Source organism: Papaver somniferum, chromosome 6 (assembly GCF_003573695.1).
Source record: "Papaver somniferum cultivar HN1 chromosome 6, ASM357369v1, whole genome shotgun sequence".
NCBI lineage: Eukaryota > Viridiplantae > Streptophyta > Magnoliopsida > Ranunculales > Papaveraceae > Papaver > Papaver somniferum.
Genome location: NC_039363.1, coordinates 104,092,204 through 104,110,956, shown reverse-complemented (window position 1 = coordinate 104,110,956; position 18,753 = coordinate 104,092,204). Strand labels below are relative to the sequence as shown.

Genomic DNA, 18,753 nt, shown 5'->3' with positions numbered 1-18,753 from the left:
TATCCGACCAGGACGAGATCATCTTAACCGCCCCGGAGGACGGTAGGTCATACACGATTGCTGAATTTACGAGTGGTCCTGCCTTAAAGCGCGCGCTGAAGCTAAGAGAATTCCGAGGAGGTAAGCGTGTTTTCCCTCTAGACGACATCCTAGCCTCTCGCCTTCTGAATCCGCCCGTACTTCCTTACCCTTCCTCTCCCGGATGGATTTTGCGACCCGAGTCATAGACCATGGATGATTTGTCATTTAAGACCGTGCAGCAGATGGCCATCCATCGTGGCGACTACGATCTTCCCTCCATCGATATTCGATCTAGATCGAAAACTCACCCGGTGTGGCCGCATTGGGAATCTCGCATACGCTCCAACCCCAGTCATGCTGCTACTCTCCGAAAGGCAGGCATTAATGAAGCTATACACTCGTCTCTTAAGCGGGAAGTAAATAGGTGCATTCGCGATATAAAGCGGCTTTTCTGCCACTGGGATCCTCCCGTGCATGCTCTCCTTACGGCGTGGGTAGAAGCCACCGTCGTTTTAAAAGAAGCTGTTGCTCTTACAGGGTTGCCGATTCACGACAGTCATTCGTACGATGAGGCGGTCGTCTACGGAGCGCTAAATGACGAGGATAAAGAACTGTGTACCTATTTGTTGAAGTGTAAAGATGATTCCCGTCGTGAACTAGTGCAGAAGAGTCAAGCGCCATTTGGGCGAGGCGGAGACAAGGAGGCCACTGGTGCAGGTAAGAAGGGGGCATCTTCGTCCGTTCTAAAAGGAAAGAACAAGTGGGTGGAGAGGAAGGCTCCTCCTAAGTGCCCGTCTGGAGATCGCATGCTATCTAGCTCCATCCGTGCTTATGAGGCAATTCATGGTTCATCGAATCCAACGGGAGCTGGCCCTGAATGGTTTGTTAAAGTCAACCGTCGCGCTTCTTTCTCTTAGGTTGAAATATTGGGCTCCCCAGATAGTTGATGGGAAAGCGCTCCCCCCCAAATGCAAGGAGAAGAATCCCTGTGCGGAGCTATCCGCCTTCATCGTGTGTTGGATTTTCCACGACGTATTTGAATATAGCCCTTAGGATACTATCATGCCAATGGCAGTGTTGTTGTCACGCAGCATCTCTTTTATGCTGGCGCCGATGTTCTTAGGTGGTTTGTACCGCCATCTTGATCTGTTATGTCAGGATTTCCAGACGGTAGGTTCATCGCACAAAATCGAGACCTATATCCCGGCTTCTTTTATGCAGGCTTGGTATTGGGAACATGTTCCTCCGTGCGCTCCTGAGCCTAACGAATTCGCAATTCTTCGTGAGGAAGATGTGGAGCAGGGTGATGGTTCAGTCAAGAAGCTACCCCGTTGCTTACGGCTACCCATGGATGGCTCTTTGGAACTTGAAGGGGAAAGTACCCCAGGGCGATCTTGGTAAGCATTTAGACGTGGGCAAGGATTTCGAACTGTTTCCCTATCAAGACGGTCGATCAGGTCCGGCGCATTATGATTTTGTTTCCATCTTTGACATGGAATTGGAATCGAAAAAGCCCTTGTCAGAGGCAGATTTTGATTCAGTGATAGCAATGTTTCCTGGTTATCTTCCTGGTTTCTATGCTGGTAAGCTCGTCGCTGTATATTACAACCCTGATCGCGCGGTTCGGCAATTGGGGTTCGATCAAGGGGTTCCTCATAGGTTCCCTCCTCCGGAAAATTCTAGAATCGACGATGTTGTCGCTAGATTCAATAGTTACGTCTTTAAGGAGGCGGATTGTCTGATCGAGGGATCAATTTTTCGTTCAAGCAGCCTATCACTGCGCGTCCTTTGGCGGTTACTGAAAGGTCCCACGAGTATCACGACTTCTTACAGCGCCGAGATTTGAACTTACTTTTACGCAAATCATCTCCTCCTCGTGACTTGACCGTTCTAGATCTTCGGGAACTTCATTCCTTTGGCCGAATAAAACTTGATGATGTCGTAGCTGCTAAGCATCACCTAATTTCATCTAACAAAGGTCGCTCGGATCCTGTGGTGACCTCTTCGGACCTGCCCTAGGGTCATGATCCTACGAAGCCGAAAAAGGGGTCGTTTTCTGATTGTAAGCCCCCGCGGCTAAATGTGAAGCCGCGTGTTAGTCCTTTAGCGCCCAAAGTATTTGCTATCTCCTTTGCCTTTTATTTTTTGTTATTTACCACTTCGCTCCCCCTTTATTTTATTTTGATGAGTTGGGCGGCGGCAATAACTTCCACAGAAGACTCCTCCTTCCAGTCGGCTAGGGTGGAAGTCCCCCTCTTATGTGATGGAGGAATACTTGAATATGCCCGAGTGTAACTAGACTGAAAGTAGTTTAAAGAAGAAAGCCAGGCGAGAGGAGAACCAGTTGTATACTCCGCGCCCTTGTTCCTCTGCTAACACCGCGCCTTTGCATCCTCGTCAAAGCCATCGGAGGAGCGCGTCGCAGCCTCCCTGGGATATGGGTGTCAGCCCGACTCCTTCGTTCCTGGATCAGCTGAGGAGCTTAGGGGTTATCCTCCCCACAGGATATGGTTGGGTGTCCTCGCACCTTCATATATCATAAGTTCACCCTCTTAGGGATGAAACCATACGTGGCAGGGGGAACCTCCAGTATCTCCTAGTGTCGTGCTGCAATCAGTGAGCCCTTCTGGGTCCAGCCGGTCAGTTTTTGGTGGGTCTCCATCCCACGTGGCGTTAATCGTTAATGATCCAGCAGGTAACTCCCAATTTAATACATGTCTTTGTTTTTGTTATTCCTCTCTCTTTGCCTCTCCTCTTTTTTAATAAATTTAAGTTATTTTGCGATGGTGCTCATTTCTTATTTGTCAGGCTCCACTAGCGGCTCTGAATCGTCTTCTAGTTCCTCCGTGTCTCGTCTTAAAGTCGCTGATACTCCGCTAGGCTCGTCGGTTCCCAAGGTTGGTTTTCCCTTCTCTCTCTCTCTTTTTTTTTTGACATGCCGTCGTTGGTATTAGGATATGGTAAGTCGCGAAGCCTGACATGGATGGTACCAGGCGCGTGGTTCCTAGCGGCGAGGGATCCTCCAAGCGGACCAAAATGGATGGCGGCGGCTCGTCTGTTCTTCCCGAGAAGCGGGCTGATACTCCTACGGCTGATATACCAACCACCATTGTTGTAACAGAAGATTCCGAGGATGCGCGGTTTCGTTTCCCTTTGGTGGTGAGCGCTGCTGAGGTTGGAGTAGATCCTGCTACCCATACTCTTGTCCACGACTTCTCGGTGCCGACAGTTTTTAATGCTGCCTACAAGGATATTGTTGAGCGTGGTGGCGGTCATATGGCAAAAGAGGGCCTCTTGGCCGTTTCTTTTATGTGTTATATGACTAGAAACCTCTTTGAGATCGCATACCGCCTTACGCGCATGGGGGATGATCCCATCGACACGGCAACTCTACGCGGTTGGGAAGCTATTGTGCAATTTGCGCTTAATGTTAAGTTCCCAGTGCATTAGTTGGAGGAGTTGCTGGCGAAGGTGAAGGGCCGGCATGACCCTCGTAGTCGGATTACAAGTCAAGTCTCTCAGCTGGAGGAGTAGAAGAAGCGCTCAGAGACAACTTCTAGCAAAAAGGAGGTGTTGGATTCATTTCTTGATGATGTTGGAGTGGCTACTGATGAGGTGTTGCGGGCGGAGGAGGCAACTGTTCGAACTGATCTTGAGGAGAAATGGCAGGAGCTGGAGATACTTTAATTGGCTTAGAGAGTTTTGTCCCTGTGCCAGCTTTTCTTTTATTTCCCTTTGTTGGGCTTATTTTTAAGGCACCGTTATTGTTGTTTGTTTTTTTTTATGTTGTGGGATAATCTGTGGTGATTGATTGTCTTTCTGTTATTAGTATTTCATTATCTTTTAACTAACTGCTTTGGTTGCTTATAATAGTACTTATTGGGTATGCCGATTGTAAGATGATTATATTCTTCCTTTCCTTTATAATTCTTTTCTTGTATAATCCTATTTACTGGGTTGCTTATAATCGCTGTCGATCGCACCTACTTCCCGTTTTTTTTTTTACTTTGCAAGAGTGTTGTCCGTGGTAGGCAGAGGTGATTACGCGCTTGTTTCGTCGGTGAGACGTGTCTGGTATCCCTGGGATCCAGGCATGCTTTATCAATCAATTAGGCGCCTTTAGCATTTCTGAGAGCTTCTTCCAAGTTTGGCAGTTAATCAGGCGCCCTTGGCATAGCCACGGCCTTTGTATGTCTATTGGTCAATCAGTCGCCTTCTACGGGCCTTTGTATGTCTATTGGTCAATCAGTCGCCTTCTGCGGAATGGGTGAGGATAAGGCGTACCTACGCCCGTATTTTAGTCCAAAAGGATGTTGGATTGAGTAGGTGTTTTGGAAAACGTACGAGCGCTTTTGGCGTCTCTTGGTTCCATTGTAAAGCTTCGGAGACTAGGCGCCTTTGGCGTTCCCGAGTCTTATGTGGGCTTATTAGTCGGCCAGGCGCCATTGGCTTCCTTAAGACTACTTATGGATGTAAGTCAATCAGGCTCCCGTGACTTTCCTGAGACTTTTTGTAAATTTGTCAGTCGATCAAGCGCCTTTGGCTATCCTGAGACCTTTTTCCAGTCGACCGGACGCCTTTGGAATTCCCGAGACCTTTTGTGAATTTGTCAGTCAATCAGGCGCCTTTGGCTTCCCTGAGACCTTTTGTCAGTCAACCGGGCGCCTTTGGCATTTTCGGGACCTTTTGTGAATTTGTCAGTCAATCGGGTGCCTTTGGCTTTCCCAAGAACTTTTGCCAGTCGACCAGGCGCCTTTGGCAACTCTGGGACTTTTGTGAATTTGTCAGTCGACCGGGCGCCTTTGGTATTCCCGAGAACTTTTGTGAATTTGTCAGTCAATAGGCGCCTTTGGCTTCCCTGGCACCTTTTGTCAGTCAACCGGGCGCCTTTGGCATTTCCGAGACCTTGTGAATTTGTCAGTCAATCGGGTGCCTTTGGCCTTCCCGAGACCTTTTTCCAGTCAACCGGGCGTCTTTTTCATTTCCGGGACCTTTTGTGAATTTGTCAGTCAATCGGGTGCCTTTGGCTTATCCGAAACCATTTGTGAATTTGTCAGTCAATCAGGCGCCTTTGGCTTCCGTGAGACCTTTTGTCAGTCAACCGAGTGCCTTTGGCATTTCTGGGATCTTTTGTGAATTTGTCAGTCAATCAGGTGCCTTTGGCTTTCCCGAGACCTTTTGCCAGTCGACCAGGCGCCTTTGGTATTTCCGGGACCTTTTTTGAATTTGTCATTAAATCGGGTACCTTTGGCTTACCCGAGACCTTTTGTCAGTCAACCGGGGGCCTTTGGCATTCCCGGGACCTTTTGTGAATTTATCAGTCAATCAGGCGCCTTTGGATTTCCCGAGACCTTTTGCCAGTCGACCGGACACCTTTGGTATTCCCAGGACCTTTTGTGAATTTTTCAGTCAATCAGGCGCCTCTGACTTTCCTGAGACCTTTTGATACACTTGCCTGTCAAACATTAGAGAAATTTTTTTCTTACCAAACGAAAGTGTTTACAACTTGCGGGCATATACTCCGCATTCTCTCTCTTTTTTGGGTTAGTGGCGAGGGAACGGGTCATGTGCAATCGTCTGTCTTGTCGTCTCTAGTTCCCCAGCTGCCCGCTTGCGTTCAAATATGCTCCGAATGGCAAAGCATTCCTCAATTGGGTCCCTCATCCTTCGGTAGTAGTAGCAGTATCTGGACGCGTTTTTATCAATTTTGTTGATATCCACCGTTTTCGGAGTAGCTGAATTTCTCCTTCGGCGATCCGTTGGTTCAAGAGTCTAGTTGTGCGTTCTTTGCTGCAGAGGAGAGTGGGTGGCGTTTTATAATCGCGCATACTTCCTCCGTTTCTCATTCGCCTTTTTCCATCAATCTGGGGTTGATCTCTATTTTCCTTACTAATATTAGGTCTTACGTTGCGTGGGGTTCCTGACGCAACACTAACCGTAGTATGCCAAACAGAATCTGTAGGTGCCCCTTCTATGCAGTCGGCGATCCTCTCAGCTTCTTCTTCTAGTTATATGAAGGTCTGGAATCTGAAATTTATTAAACTTCCTCTAAAAGATGGGACCATTCCTTGTACGCAGATTTCAACAAGCGCTTCCTCGTTGATTTCTTCGTGACAGTCCAATGTCAAGCGTCGGAACCGCAAGATGTATTTTCCTACTTCCTCGCCTATTTGTTTCCCTCTATTTCTCAGATCTATCGTCGTGATATTCCTTTTGGACGAGTAAAACTTCCCAAGAAAGAGCGTGGACAAAGTTTGCCAGGAGTCCACAATTTCTTCCTTTAGGTTGTCGTACCAAGTGAACGTTGTTCCCGTGAGTGACTTGGGGAATTATTTTAAGAACAACTTTCCATCGGTACCCTTGTCGTTCATTGCTGACAAGAATCGTCTGAAATGCTCTCGCGCGCTTCCTTAGCCTTCATATACTTTGAACTTTGGAGAGATGTAGTCTTCGGGATACAGATATTCCTAGATGTGCGCGGGGTATGGGTTATTCGCGCGACAATGATTATCTTGTCTTACCACGTGATAGTTCTGCTCTAGGTACTTGGCTATTTCTTTTTGTATCGTTAACGTCGTCTTGTCACCTTTGCGTTGTGCGATCCCCATTGCCTCTTCGGAAGTACGTTGTCCTGCCATTACTGCATGTGCTATCCAGTTTTCAAGCTCTTGTCTCCTTCGTGTGCGCTCATCCAGTTCTTCCTGCATGTTTTGTAAAGTGTATGATATGAGTTTTGCTAGCTGAGCTGCCTGCTTGTTCTTCTCCTGTGACGTTGTCACCTCTTTATCTTGGGGTCCGCGTTTTACCGATTGCTTGATAACGCCTAGGATCGGTGTTTCTTCCTCACTGTCATCATCTTCTATTGTCACTTCGTCGAGGTTAAGGGGTTGACCAGCCACTTGGTTTCCTGTCGCGCCCGAGATAGCGCTTTCTAGGTGTGTCATGGTGAGCTAGGCACGAGCCTCCGGGTGTGGTCGCCAAATGTTGAGGGGTGAATTTAGGTTTGAGGTTCTACCCGTCCTAGCTAGCCAAATGGCCTCACTTTTCTAAGAATAGTAAGAGAGAGAGTTTCCTTTACGTTGTACCTTGTCCTTCTTTAATAGACTTTCCAAAAGCCCCTTCCTTTCATGACGTCATGCCATGTGTCCTAAACTTCCTTAATTACTACTAATGTCATTCTTTCTCTAATAAAATCTCTTTCTTTCCTATTAATTCCTCCCTTGTCCTTTCCATCTAATGGATACTTTTTTAGTGGACTTGAGCTTTAGTCCCCAAGTCCCCATATCTCATATTGGGCTTGCCTTCCTACTAGCCCGGCTAAGGGGTAATATTTTTCAGGTATCAACACTATCAAAATGGTCGAGTTATAATTTCGAATACCATTTCTTCTCCAATCTCATTGTACAAGATTTGGGTGTTATCGTGGTAAATCGTTTTTCTCTTCGCGATTTATTTACATTTTTGTATTTTTCTTTGTATTTGTTTCATGTTATGATGTACTTGTTTCTCTTTAAAATCAAGTACTTGCGGAATGAAATATTTATGGCTTGATGATTAAAAAAAAAATCATGAATTTTGAATTTTTGGTTATTTAAAATATTATCATATTTTACTTATTTTTTTTAGACCCAGAAATTCTCCAATATTAATCAACCTAAAATTATTACCCAGGCCAAGACCTAGATTAACATGATCTGTTTGACCTAGCATTGATGTTTCTTTCTCTATCTATGATCTTAACACATGGAACATCAACAACCATTTGAATAGTAGCATACATGAATTTAATCGTCCATGTGGAGGAAAGACTTATGGACACTAAAACAACCATTATACATGGTATATAGATTCCAGACCACCGGCTCATAATTCATACCCTCGTGACAAAATTAAAAACCTTTCAAGTTTCTCCTACCAAAAACATCACACATGGGTAGGGCACAACAAAACACAAATACCATCCATCCACAAACAAAATCTTTCCCTATCCATGCTTGATACGTCCATAAACTTCCAACCATCGATTATCACACCATCTCCACCATACACCTCCCATGAACTTACCCTTAGTCGGCCAGTTTCAACTAGCCTATATATTTTGTCACCTACTCCATTGTATGTATACCCATCTTAAAGACCGGCTCATTTTCCCGACATTAGAAAAAATAAATAAAATAAAATAAATAAATCCGGCTGCTTTATACCAACTAATTAAGCAAAAAAAAAAAATAAGCTCTCACTGGCCATGAAATCAGCTCTAAATTAACAAAATGGTTTATATTGTAAATATATGCCAGAACCATTTGAAGATTCAAGAAACCATAAGCCCTATTCTTACTATACAAAACCAACCGATCGTACTATTATAACCGTAGCCTGTTTAATGCCATTTAGTAGTAATCCACTGGTGTATCAGGGCAGCTATCGTCAGACTCTTCAATTTCTCGGATGACAAACGGAGGAGGAACATGAGGTGGCGAGGTACATCTCAATAGTGCCCAATTTACACCTTGAAAAAACGGGTGATGTTTAACGGCAGTTGCACCCATTGTAGAACCCAATCTTCTAGCAGGATCCTTAACCAATAGCTGAGTTATCAAATCCTTAACCGGAGCAGAAACAGAAGGTTCTTTAGGAAATTCTAGTGCTCGAGCTACAATATTCGCCATTGTCGAATCATTGTCGGTCCCTTTAAACGGTGTATAACCGTATAAAAGTTCATACATAAATATTCCTAATGTCCACCAATCCACTGCACTTCCATGACCTTCACCCGACACGATTTCAGGCGCTAGGTACTCATGAGTACCCACGAACGACATCGATCGGACATCAACTGGTTCGGAGACGAATTCTGGTCCACCTCGATTTGTTTGCTTCTTCTTGCGCCTAAGTCTTGGTCGGAAACATGAAACTGCTGGCCCAATACAGTGGGGAAGAATACAAGACGATGATGTAAATTTGTTAGGCGGGTCGGTTGATGGAGGGAGATTTGCTAATGGGGTTTGACTTATGACGATCTGAGGGGTTGATGTTGAATTATCGCATTTTAGTGAGAGGTCAAAATCAGTCAACATGATATGACCGTCTGCTCTTACTAAAACGTTTTCGGGCTTGAGATCTCTGTAGACGATTCCCATCATGTGCACGTATTCCATTGCTACTGTTATCTCCGATGCGTAAAACCTGGAAATGCACATTAATTACCAACGAATTAAAACTTAATTATTCATGAATTAACGTGATGATATTAAAACTAATTGCAATTAAAATTCACGGTGGGTCATCGGAAAGCCGATAGTGGTAGGCCCTACTTCGAACAACATGACACCTGGCCATGTTATAATGAGTACCATGAGTCTGAGTAGTATATAATCCCAAACACCTAAGACAAATTTTTGGAATATTTAATTTATATGCAATCCCCTAGTATCCGGATAGGTAAATGAAACCCGAAGATTTCTAGAATTAGTATAGAAATTTCTGGATGCTATAAAGTTACCAACCTTACTAAAAAAAAAACTATAAATAGGTACACCGCAAGCAACTATCTAATTTACTACTTTGAATCGTAACCGCTTGATCATGCGGGGTCTTAAATCACAGTAGAGGTGTCAATCAGTTGATTGATCGTAGATTGTGACTAAAAAGTCGCACTTATTAGACAAAAACAGAAACAAAATCTTTGTAAGGCCGTCTAAAAATCTAATTGAAAGGAATCTACGGCTTAATATAATCATCACAGACTGTCAAAATCTTGTACGTCTAAATTGTACTACCGCCTAAAATCTCACAAAAAATTTATTTTCTTCCCCAGAAATGCTATCGCCATGTGTAACCGGCAAAAACATTAAATGCCGACGTGTTGAGCCCACTACCATCAATAAGTGGGTCCCACAACTTTCATCTTCCACCAATAGTTCTGGAAGATGAATCAATGATCCTTACTAGAACAGTAAAAAAAGAGGAGAGCAGAAGGTGAATCGAGATACTAACCTAACGGCTAGCTCGTCGAAACGTTTGAATGGCTGGCGCTGTCGAAGAACATGTAAATCGCCACCGGGGCAAAACTCGGTTAATAAACAAGACCGTTCAGTAGATTCTAAGTAAGAATAAAGAGTTGGTAAAAAAGGATGATCTAACATTTCTAATATTTCCATTTCCATTTTCGCTCTTCCTTCTTTATTCCTACTAACAAGTTCTTTTTTATCCATCAATTTAGCAGCGTAATAACAGCAACCATTAGTATTATTATTATTATCATCAGAAACTTCTTTTAATTCCACTAAATAAACATTTCCGATATCACCACTTCCTAATCTCTGAATAAACTTCAAATCACTTAACGATAGTTTTCCATTGACTGATTCAGATCTGATTCTTCTGATTCCATCCCAATATGGATCTCCTGTTGGTGTGTATCGTCTGTTATTTGTTGTTGCTGTCCTTGCTGAGGTTGAACATGATAAACTTGATGCTGTCCATGTTGTTGTTTCTGAACCTGAACTCGTACTTCTATTGATTTCTGCTGTTGCTGTTGTTGTTGAGTTGAAACTCATGCTTTGTAAATCATCCGTTAGATCATCCATGGCTACCAAAGACACAGAGAAGAGAAGAGGAGAGAGAGAGAGAAAGAGTTTTGAATGTGGAGGTTAGAGAGGGAGTGAAGAAGAGAAGAAGATATGGTCAAATGGTTGTGGGAGGAAGTTTACATGGGGTCGGGCTAAAGGAGGGTCTACTTCTGGACGTCGAGGGGTTTGTCTGTGTCATACGTGGGAGGAAACATGGACCGAAAAAGCCCGGATTCAGCGGGAAGTGTTTTCATATTGGATATTATTCTTATTTTATTACTTACTTAGAATCTTTAACTGGTATCGAAAAATGTAATTTTTCCGTGCGAATTGGCGAGGAAATGGGAAGTTGTTCACGTATGACATGAATTTGTTCCAGACCCTAAGGTTGGGGTGGGTTCTTTAGCGGTGCTGGTGATGGTGTTGGCATTTGAGGTTACGTGTTCTCTGGTGGAATTGGTCTTGCAAGGTGGAATTGGTCTTTTCGAGGATCAGGTAGTGGTGAATTTTCAGCTGGTGGAGGTTCTGTAGGAGCGCGGTTGTTGCAGTGCAGCAGCTTCAGGAAGGTGGTAGATTCAGTAAAGGTTCTATACGGCTGTGAATGGTGGCAATTTTCGTATTCCTTGTAGCTTTACCGATCCAAATTTTCATCTTCCATATAGTTTTGGCGATCTGAACAGGTTCATCACATCCTATTAATCTTATTGATATCATAAGTATCATAGGAAACCTCATCAATCGAATCACTTTTTCGAGAAATACGGGATATTTAAATTGTGCTGAAGGTAAAATAGAGTCACAGTGGTCTCGATAAGTCACAAGTGAGCACAATAATGTTAAAGCAAGGAAATTCCATAATTATATATTGTCACCTTTTGTTTAGAAAAATCAATGGAGGCCTTATATAAGCACGTCCAAGGAAGTCATTCAGAGGAGGAAAGAGAGAGTCTGATGACGTGTCAAGGCGATTTCGAGACGATTTTTTAGGTCAAATCTTTTCTTTTTCTGCACCATGGACGGTGGCATTAATCCTCCTTCTCACTCATCACCAAGCTCAAATCAGATCGGAAACTCTCTCAACTTTGGGTCTTAAAACTTTCCAGCTTTAAATGGATCTACTCTGCCAATTAAAGATTTGGGAGTAGGCCTGTCAATGGAAATCCGTTAACCGTTAACCGTTAGCCGAATTCAATTACCCGGTTGCCGTTACGTTTAGTTCCATTATATCCGTTATCCGTTATCCGTTACCGATAATGTAGCGGTTAATTATATCCGACGGTGACGGCAACGAAAGACCTATTTCCGTTAGCCTTAGTTCCGTTAACCGCTAACGTGTGCCTAGCACGTGTAACATTCATCTATACCTATGTTACTATACTCGAATCAACATCATTTTCATCTTCTTCTGTTCTTCAACTCACAAACGAGAGAAGAAAATTGAAATTAGGGTTTTCAATTCGTGAAATTAATCATGACCCAAAGCGAAAGAGGAGCATCCAATTGCGTTGGTTCATCAAAAAGAAGTCATCCCTCTCAATCACTTTCAGTTGCATCTGAATTACCTTCTGCATCTCAAGTTCAACAATCAGGAATTCAATCAACACCTGCTGCTGTTGCAACAAAAGAAGCAGTAGAAGAAATAGAAGTAGATGAAGATCCAATTATAGCTGAAGCAAAGAAGAAACTGCGTGCAGTAAGGTCTGATGTTTGGGATGATTTTGAAAGGTTAACTGAAAAGAAGATGGTAAAAGGTAAGGAGATTGGGATACTTGTAGCTAAATGCAAACATTGTAATAAGAGAATGACTTCACCCAGTAGCCAAGGAACCAGCAAATTGCATTACCATGCCAAAACTTGCCAAAAAAAGCCTGCAAACAAGAAAGGACAAACAAAGATTACTACAGTCATAACAGGTAATGCACAAACTAAGCTTGCTAATTGGAAGTATGATGCTGATGCTACTAGGATACTAGTTGCCAAAATGATTGCTAAACATGGTTATCCAATCACTATAGTTGAGCATCCATATTTTGTTGAGTTTGTGAAGTCTTTAAATCCTGCTGCTAAACTTTACACTAGGAATACAGTTAGGGAAGATATCATGAAACTAAGAACTGAGTTCAAAAAAGAATTACAAGACCAATTTGAGACAATTACATCTAAGTGTAGTTTAACAACAGATATGTGGTCATGTAAGCATACAAAGGATGGTTATTGCTGTGTGACAATGCATTACATAGATGATGATTGGAAACTGATTAAGAAAACACTTGCATATACTTTAGTGCCATCACCACATTCTGGAGAAGTTCTAGCATCTGTAGTGAAATCAGTATGTCTAGCTTGGAACATAGATACTAAGCTTTTTGCTGTTGCTGCTGACAATGCTAGCTCCAACAATGTTATGATGGACCATCTGAAGAAATGGCTTGATAGCAAAGACTGTTTAGTTCTTAATGGGGATATGTTCCAAATGAGGTGTAGTAATCATGTATTACACTTGATTGTAGGGTGTGGAATGAGAGTGGCTGCTCCATTTATAGATGCAGTTAGAAAGTGTGTAAAATATGTCAAAGCAAGTCAGGCTAGAAAAGAGAGATTTGAATTTTCTATTGCTCAAGTTAAGCTTCCTTCTTCAAGGTCTGTGGGTTTAGATGTGGATACCAGGTGGAACTCCACCTATAAGATGCTAAAGGATGCAATCTTTCTGAGACAAGCTTTTGTTGGGCTAGCTGATTTAGATAATGACTTCAAGATACTACCAACCTCTAAGGAGTGGGAACAACGAGTACACATATGTGAATGTTTGGAATTGTTTGATGTCATTTCAACCAAATTTGCTGGGATTAAGTATCCCACAACAAATTTATATTATAATGGGGTGCAAGAAGTTAATAGATGCATTAAGATATGTGAATCAAGTCAGCGTGAGTACATCAGAGACATGGCCAATAATATGAGGATGAAATTTGATAGCTACTGGAAAGAAAGTAACACTTTGATTGGCATTGGGGTTGTTTTAGATCCTAGGTACAAATCTAAATGGGTGGAGTTTGTTATGAAGAGAGTATATGGTGTGGATCACTATAAAAGTCACTATAACAAGTTTGAGCTTGCACTCAATGCTCTTTTCTGTGCTTATGAAACAAACACTACAGCTCCAGATTATTTTGATACTGCAATGCATTCAACTTCATTTGAGAGCTGTGCGGGTACAAGTATAACAACATCATATGGATTTGGTTATGATGATTTCATTATGTTTGAGGTTGAAAACAATATGTTTGAGGTTGAGAAGTCAGAATTGGAGACATACTTTGCAGAACCAGTTCTTCCTAAAGGCACAACTGCTGAAGAAATGAGGTTTGATATCTTAAGTTGGTGGAAGAATCATTCTGCTAAGTACCCAATTCTATCAAGGATTGCAAGAGATGTATTGGTTGTTCCAGTGACAAGTGTAGCATCAGAATCCATGTTTAATATTGGTGGCAGAGTTCTCACATCTCACAGGAGTTCATTAGCTCCAGATCTTGTTGAAGCTTTGCTTTGTTTGGGTGATTGGCTGCCAGATCTCACTCTCAGTGAGAGCAATAGTTGTGTTACTGGTAAGTTTCCTTATATCTTAATATTTTACTAGCTTTTACTGATAGTTGTGACTGCACTGGCATTGCCACTTTTATTGGCTTATTGCACTGACATTGCCACTTTTATTGGCTTATTGCACTGACATTGCCACTTTGCCAACTTAAGTTGCTTCACTGACATCACTGTCTAACACTTTTCATTTTCCTTTCAAAATGCAGAAGTTTAGGACTAAGGAGGAATGCAGTTGGCATTGGCAGTGGAGAATTTGGAGATGGAGGAATGCATTTGCAGTTGCAGATGCAGTTGGCATCCCTTTGTCTTTTCTTTTGCAAAAACTTGGTTTTTTTCTTTTGATAGAACATGTAATTTGGTTTAGAACATGAACATCTGTATGTTTTAGAACTTGTTTGCTTGGATTTAGAACTATTCTATGTAATTGGTTTGTGTTTTAAACCTGCTTTTGTGTTGTCCTGTGACATACCGGTTAATACCGGAAAATTAACCGTTAGCCGATAAGTCCGACGTAACGGTAATGGTTTTGGATTTTACAATTCCGTCGGCATTTAACGGATAACGGTTAACCTATATTTAAACGGCAAACGGTAGCGGCAGAGCCATTATTTGTTACGTTAAGTGCTGTTGACAGGCCTATTTGGGAGGAAATCGAACTGGATCTCAAAGTTATACCTCTTGCTTCATATATCCTTCGGCTATTTCAAATTCTTCTTCAATTAAACTTGTTTTTGAAGAACCTAAAAAAGAATGTCAGTGAATTCGCGTTTTTCTCTTCAGGTGAACTACAACCCCACATAGCTATCTGTGAATTCTTTTTAGTTGGTTATTTTGTGGGAAAGAGGCTTGATTTCAATTTTGTGAAAGAACACTTAACTTCTCTGTGGAAAACCAAAGGGGAATTCTCCATGACTATTCATGGGGAACAAGCCTTCATATTTAAATTTTCTCTTGAAGAAGATAGGGCCAGGGTTTTGGAACTAGGATCAGTGCATATTGCTCAGAAATTGTTCCCTATTCGACCCTGGTTTCCTTTTTTAGAACAACAGATCGATTCAATAAGTTCAGTCCCTATTTGGATGAATCTCAGAGGTGTTCCTCTACATCTCTGAATGCTACTAGTTTTTCTAGGATTTCTAGTCTTGTAGGCAAACCTATCATGACAGATGCTCCAACTACAATGAAGACAAGAATGGCTTTTGCTAGGGTTTGCGTTGAAATTGATGCCAATTGATCTTTCCCATCTAAGCTGCCGTTTCAAATTGATGATATGAGGTGAGGGCTGAATACCTATAGAAACCCTCTGCCTGTTCTCACTGCAAAAGTTTTGGACATACAAGTGGAAAATGTATCTCAAATCCGGCTCCAAAGTATACCAAAAAGTGGGTTCCTAAGAAAAACCATTTCTTTAATTCTGCAAATGAACTAAATCCCATTGAGAATTCGCAGAGCGTAGAAAAATCAGTTTCAATTGGGACTGCTAATAAGAAAGATGATCCTTCTGTTCTTGTGGATGTGATACCTACAGTTGATATTGTGAGAAAACATTGTGAAACACAGGTGGTTGAGATTCAACCAGTTGAAGAGGAATGGATAGCTTATTCTAGGAGAAAGAAGCATACAAGGAGATTAGAAGATGCTCCCTTCAGTGAGAATGTCGGACAATCAAATTCTTTCAGCGTCTTAGAATTGGAGTGTGCTGAGCAAAATTTGAAGAATAATGAAGATGATGATATTCACATTGCCAATGACTCCGCCTCCTCAGGTGAGATTATGGAATTAGGGATTGAAAATCTCTTTAATACGGTTGAAGATCCTATAAAACAATTTGAAGTTCAAGGATTTGTTGTTGACAAGGTTTTGAACTCTACTCCTGCCGCAACTGATATTGAAGGCAACAAATCTTCTAGTGATGATATGGAAATTATGAAGGAAAAATCTCTTGCAGACATTCCTATCAAGATTCATAAGACTAAAGCTCAACGTACTGCAGACATTTCGGCTTTGATAGGAGATCCTAGTGGAAAACAGGCAAATATGAGCATATTTAGTGAATTAAATGATAAGTATCAGATATATAAGAAGGAAAGTGGGAGATTGAAAACTAGGCTGGAAAGAAGAGCCTAAAAATGACAAGCTTGGTAGGGCTCGCAGAATGTCAGCAAACAAGAAATGACTTGTTGTAGTGGTGCATTGTCTCCTTGCATCTGTTTTCTTTTTTCTTTTGTGTGTTGCTTCTTGTTTTGGTCTGTTCTTGAACATGCCTTGGGCTCTTTATAGCTTTTTTTTTTTCTTTTCTTTGTACGTGTTTTCTTTTATTTTCTTAATATATTAACCTTTTTCCTCAAAAAAAAAATAAATAAGCACGTCCAAAATTTCAAAAGCACTTTCGATATATGTATATTTAAGAAAAACATTAAAACAAAAAATTAGTAGCAGAATTGGAAAATGGTGTATGACAAAGCTAGTTCCATTAATAACACTCAAAGCTTTCTTAATTTTCTGCGTGCATCTATTACGGTATGTTCGGACATATACTTCAGTCACTCGAGATTTATATACGATGAGTAAGAAACTATCAGTTAGATATATTTGTTATAGAATAAAATGAAACAAATATAGATCTTAATGATTCGATATTCATGTTACATAAATTTACGATAATCTGTATCAAAACTAATTAATTCACTCCTTTGAAGTTAATTCAGATTATCACTATCAGCACCAAAAATTAAGATACTAGCATGGCCCAAAATGACTGCGGTATTTTGTAAGGAAATTATGTTATGCAGCCAGATCTAAACTACCAAAGATGTTGCACACAGCTGAACCTTCAACTGAACTGTCCAACATTCATCCTCTTGCAAGCACATTATCAATGGCATTGTGGTTCTTATAAGGGACTAAGATTCTGTCTGTTTTTTGCTGACTCAGGGTCTGGATCTGACTCGGGCCGAGTCAGATCTCAGACCGTTTGTTTTATTTTCCGAGTCAGATCTAACTTGTGATCTGAGTCAGACATAACCCCTGACTCATACCTATTTGAGTCAGGTGATAAAATACCCTTGATTTATGGAAACAAACCACTGACTCATGTTTTTGAGTCAGATGAGTCAGATCTGACTCAAAAAATAAACATACCGAGTCAGATTCAGATGAGTCATGTGATTTCAGTCAGATCCAGACGAGTCAGGTGAGTCAAGAAAAAACAAACTTACAACATGTTTGTTTTTTCCTCTATATAGGTAGAGTGTTCTATATAGAGGTTTACCTCTATATCTATATAAATATCACTATATAATCTCTCTTAAAATCATGTTTGTTTGACCACTATCTAACAACTCTATATTGTGTACCCAATTTTATATATTTCTCATTTTACCCTTATAATATTCAAAAAATCCATGAATATCCATTACAACCAAAGATGTTCAAAAATTCCAAAAGGAAAAAAATGTATTAGAAAATACAACCAAAGATGTTCACTTTTTCTGAAACGGAGCGAAAGTATAACTTTTTTCTGAAACGGGGTAAAAATATCACTTTTTCTGAAACGGATCAAAAATATCACTTTATCTGAAACGGGCGAAAGTATCACTTTATCTGAAACGGGCGAAAGTATCACTTTTTCTGAAACGGAAAAAAAAATCACCTTTTCTGAAACAGGGCAAAAATCACTTTTTTCTGAAACGGGGCAAAAACATAACTTTTTCTGAAACAGAACGAAAATATCACTTTTTCTGAAACGGGGCAAAAATTTCACTTTTTCTGAAACAGGGCAAAAATATCACTTTTTCTGAAACATGGAAAAAATCACTTTTTCTGAAACGGAGCAAAAATATCACTTTTGCTGAAACGGCGCGAAAGTATCACTTTTTCTGAAGCATGCGAAAGTATCACTTTTTCTGAAACGGGGTGAAAATATCACTTTTTCTGAAACGGCGTGAAAGTATCACTTTTTCTGAAACGGGGGAAGTATCACTTTTTCTGAAACGGGGCTAAAGTGTCACTTTTTCTGCAACGGAGCAAAATATCACTTTTTTTCTGAAACAACGCGAAAATATCCCTTTTTCTGAAACGGGCGAAAGTATCACTTTTCTTGAAACATGTAAAATTTTAGATTTTAAATTAAGGAATTATTTTTTGACATTATAAGTTTGTTCGAGGATATATTAGTCATTTGAAGGTTTAATAGAGGTAGAGGCTCAAAGATAGCACCTCATTGGTGCTATTTGATTTCCTCTATATAGATAGAGATTTGCCTCTATCTTTGTAGAGGTAGTGGAAAAAACAAACACCAAATAAATGGGACTCACCACTATATAGAGGCTAATAGAGATTAGCCTCTATAGGCCTGTCAACGGCACTTAACGTAACAAATAATGGCTCTGCCGCTACCGTTGCCGTTTAAATTAGCGGTTAACCGTTATCCGTTAAATGCCGACGGAATTGTAAAATCCAAAACCATTGCCGTTACGTCGGACTTATCGGCTAACGGTTAATTTTCTGGTATTAACCGGTATGTCACAGGACAACACAAAAGTAGGTTTAAAACACAAACCAA

The 18,753-nt window shown here is 41.2% G+C and overlaps 1 protein-coding gene across 1 annotated transcript; it reads right to left on the bottom strand.

The window, feature by feature from the left end:
- Positions 1-8,261: 8,261 nt before the first annotated feature.
- On the bottom strand, positions 8,262-10,696 carry LOC113288676 (serine/threonine-protein kinase D6PK-like). The gene is made up of 2 exons (XM_026537794.1): positions 10,018-10,696; positions 8,262-9,207 (listed from the first exon to the last, which is right to left on the bottom strand). The coding sequence occupies exons 1-2, from the start codon at positions 10,608-10,610 to the stop codon at positions 8,412-8,414; spliced, it is 1,389 nt and encodes a 462-aa protein (XP_026393579.1). The 5' UTR covers positions 10,611-10,696; the 3' UTR covers positions 8,262-8,411.
- Between the last annotated feature and the right edge of the window lie 8,057 nt (positions 10,697-18,753).

Bases quoted from the DNA above. Each gene is read 5' to 3' on its own strand.
- LOC113288676 (XM_026537794.1), bottom strand. From the start codon at position 10,610: ATGGATGATCTAACGGATGATTTACAAAGCATGAGTTTCAACTCAACA. The intron at 9,208-10,017 runs GTTAGTATCTCG...GTGCATTTCCAG, and splicing joins TTCGACGAGCTAGCCGTTAG to GTTTTACGCATCGGAGATAA.